This window comes from Limulus polyphemus, unplaced genomic scaffold, assembly GCF_000517525.1.
Source record: "Limulus polyphemus unplaced genomic scaffold, Limulus_polyphemus-2.1.2 Scaffold5253, whole genome shotgun sequence".
NCBI lineage: Eukaryota > Metazoa > Arthropoda > Merostomata > Xiphosura > Limulidae > Limulus > Limulus polyphemus.
In genome coordinates, this window is record NW_013670863.1 from 26,800 (window position 1) to 33,802 (window position 7,003).

The 7,003-nt window shown below is 32.6% G+C and overlaps 1 protein-coding gene across 1 annotated transcript; it reads right to left on the reverse strand.

Annotated features, from left to right (window-relative positions):
* Window positions 1-1,409: 1,409 nt before the first annotated feature.
* LOC106472336 (histone deacetylase complex subunit SAP18-like) lies at window positions 1,410-5,868 on the reverse strand. Its single transcript, XM_013932974.2, has 3 exons — window positions 5,771-5,868; window positions 4,453-4,559; window positions 1,410-1,917 (listed from the first exon to the last, which is right to left on the reverse strand). Exons 1-3 carry the CDS (start codon window positions 5,837-5,839, stop codon window positions 1,626-1,628), a joined length of 468 nt encoding a protein of 155 aa, XP_013788428.1. The 5' UTR covers window positions 5,840-5,868; the 3' UTR covers window positions 1,410-1,625.
* Between the last annotated feature and the right edge of the window lie 1,135 nt (window positions 5,869-7,003).

Genomic DNA, 7,003 nt, shown 5'->3' on the forward strand with positions numbered 1-7,003 from the left:
ATATATATGGGTTACTTCCTTAACCTTGGGATTCTGTAGAACACTATATATATGGGTTACTTCCTTAACCTACCGTTTTTCAGAAAACATTTTCTCTCTCTCACAAAACCATGCCTTAATTAAAAAAATAACAAACTACATTGAATTCAGTTAGATCATTTTTACCAAACTATCTCTCAACCTGTTAATGAGTTTTAGGATTCGGTTCTGATTTTAATCAATCCGTTAGTTGGTTTGGTGACTATGCATCACAGAGCAATGCATTGTGGGCCTAAAAAATCATAACTTATACTATAATTCTTATATCCACTTTAACTACAAAGTCTGCCATCAATAAATTAAAAGCCACATTTTCCAACAGTATAGAAAAAAAAAAGACACGATTTTTGTATTTAACCATTATTAGTTATTTACAATGACTCAAACATGCCTAGTCTATCTTCTGACTCATGGCTTACTTAGGCCCTCATGTGTTATTGATTTCAGAAACATTACATCCTAGCAATGTCCATACTAAACCCCCCCCCCTCACCCCAACAAAATACAGCTAGTCAAGAGCTAGATTCTACTCATTATCAACCAACATTGTCACTACCCTCCAAATAAATATAGCTAGCTAAGGACAGTTTCTATTAACTATAAACCAATATTGTCACTACCCTTCTCCCTTCCAAAACAATGTGGCTAACTAAGAATTTACTAGCTATGAACCGACACTGTCAAATGAGCTGACAAGTTGAGTTTTGTACAACACATAACTTGTGAAATAACTGTACTCACAAGTTATATGACTGATTCTGTTCCAATAAACTCGGTGATATTTCAAAATGCAAGTACATCTTGTAAAGCTGTTGACAGAGACATACACCAACAAAGTTCTAAGTCTACTTGAATAATTTTACACCTCTGGCCCTCAACTATCACCCCATAGGTCACAATCTCACCTGAAACCCTGGTTTCTGGCCAACAAAATCTCTTGGGCAAAAGTTGAGGACATTTTAGTACAGATTTTGCTTGTATTCCATGGTTAACTATATAATAAACTAGCCACTGGTCAACAAGGATGATTTCCTTCTTAAAGTGACATTTTCTTGATCACTTTCTCATGTCACCAGTGGCCTCATTCCCAGCTCATTACTTTCTGGCCATAATTAAATGGTTCTTGGCAAAAAATAATTGAAGACCAGTGGTCAATAGTTGTAAACTGTTACAAGAAAAACCCTGTTAGTCTAGTATTTCAAGCATTGTGTTACAGTCTATTTGATTTTCATTGTCACCGTAGAAAGATATATTGGCTCGTAAAATGAATTTTTATCAATGAATTATTACGGTTTATAATGTTGCCCGTATTGCAGTTGGTACAGCATGAACAGGTGTGTAAAACACTTGTTTAGGAAAACAAGGTGAAATATGGTAAAATAATATTATTTTTAATTCATTTAAAAACTGAAAAAAGAAAAAAAAAGACAAAAGCCCACAAAAAAAACTTCAGTATTTGTGATACCTGGAAATGAAAACGTGTAAAATTTATGTGTGCTATAATACACAAAGATTTGATGGCATTTTGAACAAGACGATTCGAACGTAAATGTTCTTCACAAAGTAGCTCAACTCAACACAATATCTTAATACGTAGGCTGTCTGCCTCGTCTGGACCCAAAAGAGCCTCTGGGTGGAGAAGGGGGAGATATTGCTATGTCCATATAGTCTCCTATTTGAAATCGACTTTTGGAAAGTGTCTTATTATCATCTGCACCCTTCTGTCCGGAACAGGTGCTCCCGATGTTTCTCATCCTGAAGCTCATGCTCCGGTTGTCTTGAAACACGAGAGCAAAGTCAAAATACGTTCCTTTCCTTCGAGAATCTGGATTAACCTCCTTGACTAAACTTGTTAGTTCTTTCAATGTAGCATCCATCCTAGGATTCCAAGCACAAAACAGAGACAAGTATAAGTACTTTTTTTTTACAAAAGAACAAAATAAAAGAAGGTAAACTAAATTAAACCAAACAATCTTCCATATATAATTACATTGTACAATCCATAAAATCAAAACTTCTGAGCTCTTAGATCTCAATGTTACTAGTTTCATCTGACAAGTATAAGTTACTTTTTTTTTTTTTACAAAAGAACAAAATAAAAGAAGGTAAACTAAATTAAACCAAACAATCTTCCATATATAATTACATTGTACAATCCATAAAATCAAAACTTCTGAGCTCTTAGATCTCAATGTTACTAGTCTCATAATGCACACTTTCATACGCACACTTAAAGTTTCACCCACTTCTCAATCATCGTCACGGTTAGTAGCCTATACAATTATATGTCTAATTATTAATTAAAAACTTCTTTATATACATATATATAAAACAAGTTTACCAGGACACAATGAAAACAACGGAGAGCTTATATTTTCTTTAGAAATATCACATAGCCACATTGTTTTTGTTTCATATAATCAATGAATGTTATTTTTGGAATAATATTCAGTTAACGTGAAGATAGTCTTAGCGAAAGGACTGAAGGCTTGCTATTAAAACAGTTTTAATATAATGTCAACCTGTTTTGTGTGTCTTACTAAATGATTTTTTGTTTCCAAACATTGCAAGTAGTTCTTTTATTTCCTTGAATATTTCAATACACTCACTAAAAACTGGTTTATGTCACATGTATTAACCCATGGTTGAAACAACCGAGGGTTGGTGATCAAAGTATCTTTAATAATTAACTGCATGTTCCATATTCGGCCTCTATTTTGACCTTCTGGCGTGTTATACTACTAGTGTGTTCAACATGTTACAATAATGATTTCTCATTAATTCAAGTTTGTTCAGTTTTGGGCTAGCATGGCTCAGTGATTAGGATGGTTACCTTGTGATTTCAGAGTTGTGGGTTTGACTACTTCTGCCATCAACCCTGCTAGCTTTTTTAGGGGTGTTAAATCCTTTTCTTGTTTCTGAGTTTCAGCTGCTATGGCTTTCTACCGCTACTCATAATTTTTAACTGTCAGCATCCACTACCAACTCTTTTTAGCAATGAATTGTGGGATTGATCATGACAACTATTAATACTTTAGTTGGTACAAACGTGAGAGCCGGTACACATGCACTCTGTCTGTACACAACTCATGAATGTGGCCTAGTACCTCTGGTTATATAACTAGACACAGTGATACCAGTTTAACACCATCAAGTAATTAACCTATTTATACGAGTACCAGTTTAACACCATTAAGTAATTAACCTGATTATATTAGTACCAGTTTAACACCATCAAGTAATTAACCCATTTATATGAGTACCAGTTTAACACCATCAAGTAATTAACCTATTTATACGAGTACCAGTTTAACACCATTAAGTAATTAACCTATTTATATTAGTACCAGTTTAACAACATTAAGTAATTAACCTATTTATATGAGTACCAGTTTAACACCATTAAGTAATTAACCTATTTATATGAGTACCAGTTTAACACCATTAAGTAATTAACCCATTTATACGAGTACCAGTTTAACACCATCAAGTAATTAACCTATTTATACGAGTACCAGTTTAACACTATTAAGTAATTAACCTATTTATATGAGTACCAGTTTAACACCATTAAGTAATTAACCTATTTATATGAACAGGACTTCTGTTTAGTTACAACTAATTCCAGCTAGATAGGAAGCACTGAAAAAGGAAAACAAAAGTCTGGCTATAATCATGTGCTGTTTAAACACTTCTTAATACAGAAAGATTTAAGTTGTTTGATTTACTGATATTTCAGCATGTACTGTACTGTAAAATGTAAACACATTAATCAAACTGGTGTATTTACGTGTTTTACACTCACAAAAAAGAAACCTATCATTCTATAGGTATTTGAAGAACTTGTAGCAATTCGCCAAAACTTAATTATTCGTATTGTTATCTGACACTGGGCAGCTTGTACATAATTGAATAAGTAGAGTTGTTTAAACATTTGTTTAACAACAAGTTAAAGCTTGGAATGGTCTACTCTTTCATTGGAAAAAAATTACTTCATAATAACTGTAGAAAATACAACCCTGCTCTGGTTACTATGGAAAATATCCCACTACTCAAGTTAGTAGCAACTGTAAGAGGGTGATATTTTATTTAAAGAAAATACAACCTTGCTATGGTTACAGTGGAAAATAGCCCACTACTCAAGTTACATTCACCTTTATTCAAAATTCTTTCTGTAGTCATTCATGTTATATTGTCTACAATTACATAAGAACAGGAGTCGGACATTTTAGCATTAGCTGGTGGAATCACACAAGACACTACCACGATGTTTTACAGTTTGTAAATATGATTTATTTATCATACTCCGATTGTTGACTGTGTTGCAAATCTAAGAAAATTCTTAGGAAAACAAAGCCGACACAGCACAGGATTCATTTTTTTTTTCAGCTTTCTATTTTTAATGTAACTCACCAGGTGTAAATCTGAAGTTCGTTGTCCGGAACATTCCCTCGAGAATATTCACTCAAAGGATGGTGCCTCACTGTACTGATAAATACCCTCAGTAAAAGTGGACATGTCTAATAAAAAAAATCGAAGACGTATTGGTATTACGAATGAAACTGAATGTACACAATTAGTTTAATGTTTGTAGCCACATTAATACATATAAAAAGGAACAAATTTCTTTTCATAAATGTTTCTTATCTACACGTAACGTATGTAATTAATAACTCTCACAATCAAAACTAAAAGGCACATCATTTAAAAACAAAAAGTACTATAATATTCTATACACACATAACTATTCACTGGGCTGTTAGTGTAATTTGCTAATCAATTAATTTTTTGAGCTCATCAATTGATTACTCTTACATGACATTTGGCTAGTTGGAATAATCAAAAATAATAAAAATTAATTTTAATCAATTGATTATTGTCACGAGTCATGCTGATAATCAGTTAAGCTGAACAAACCTTGAATTAATAAAAAATAATAATGAGAAATCATAACGGAAATATTTTGATTGCTTGCATAGTTTGAATAATCAAAAACAATAAATAACAGGAAACTAATTTTGATTAGTTATTTTAGTGTCATTAATTAAGGTTCATAGGTAATCAATTATATCGAGTTAATTGCCTGGCTCTACTCTTTATTACCAATTCCTAATCAAATTATCAGCAAATTTTAGTTAAGATAACATAGGTCTTCCATATGAAGCTGTTAGATTATCGTGACATTGATGTTTAGTTTGAGGCACTAAAACCTTGAGTTTATAAAAGAAAGAACACATTTGTGCCAATGAGGAGAGGATAATTTGTTTTTCTTCGTGACATAGCATAACATAAACCTTACTGGTAAACCTTTCTTCTAAAATGCCATTTCAAATAAATACATAGTTATTATATGATAAACCTCTCTTTTTGATTAAATAATGATGTCATTTGGCTAGTTTATATCCAACGAGCAGCAGTAAACAGTGAATCTTAGTATATTAAAATGAGGGTCAAAGTGACAATGTGGATGTTTAATATAAACTTAAAAAACACTGTACACAAATTTACATTAGGTTAAAAGTTATATATTAATGGGTCTTAAAATAGCTTAGTTCACTAAGATAAGGTTTAATGAGTATTAGTAATACTATACTAACAATGCAACACATTCATTAAGTTTTAAGTTTAACGAATGGCAGTATTCAGTTTACATTTTATATATTTAACTTGTAGTTATTCAATATAAAGCAACAAATTGTATCAATATAGGTCAAACAGTTTGTAAAATTACTTTTTCCCTATCTATAGGCTTTTCTTGATCCTTGTTATCTTCAACGACTGACTCGACTACAGTAGCCATATTTCATCATAAGGTCTCATGCCCTCTAGTGAGTATTGAACTAGTTACTTTTTTGCAACTTTGTCTTAAAATAATTGTATATTATTGAAAATATAACGTTAACGAAATGCAAAACAATTGCACAATCCACTGAATACGGCTAACTGGAATGAGTTTCATACACGTTCAGAACTTTTGAAATGATTTTGTTTGTTTTTAAATGTGTATATTTTATTTGAAATAGTCTGAAATTAATCCATGTTAGGTATTAAGAACTAAGAAAATTCTTAGTTTATTTAGTAATACAAGTGAGGTTTCGTCTCGATAGTACTTTTTAAAAGCAAACTATAAAGTTGAGTATGATAAAACGACTTCAAATATACAAGTTAGGAAGCCACATAACAAAAACAGCCGAAATAAATTCATGATAAAACGGAATACATCAGAACTACAATTTGATGTTGTTTGACATTCGTAAGTAGGATGTGTATAGCCCTTCTGACGCAAAATATTCACATACTTAGGTAATAAATGTGTGTCCAGACAGAAAATTTAGAATTTCCAAGACTAGAACATTTCTGTACTTAATGGCTTTGTTTTGTTTTTGCTTTGAATTTCACGCAAAGCTACTCCAATTGTGCTTCAAACAGTTTCAAGTTCAATTCATTCATGTGGGATGTGATGCCAACCAAAAATGACAACTTTGACAGCCAGGTAGGATCTGACAGAAGTGGATCAGCTCTATCCTTTTCGGTGAGAAAAATATCAATTTCTCTTCGGAGCTTATAAAAACGAAACAGGACTTTACCGTAGCTGAGCCACCTCACTGCTGTGTGATAAGGCAAGTCACATAATTCAGAATTAATTTCTTCAAGAAAAGCCTGGAACTGTTGGTGATTAAGTGCATGACTCCGAATGAAGTACACAGAAACCATTGGTTTTAGTACGCAAGAAATATCTAAGTCTTTCCCACAAAGTGCTTGCTGATGTACAATGCAGTGTATAAACATAGCGCCCGGGAGTTGAAGATCTTCCAACTTAGTTCGTATCTGCCCCACCAGACCCTTCCTCACTCCAGCCATGGTTTTTCATCCATCAACTGTAACACATCGAAGCTGATTCCACTGAAGGTTATAGCCTTGCAAAGTTTTCTGCACTTCCATGAAAATGTCTTCTCCAGTTGTA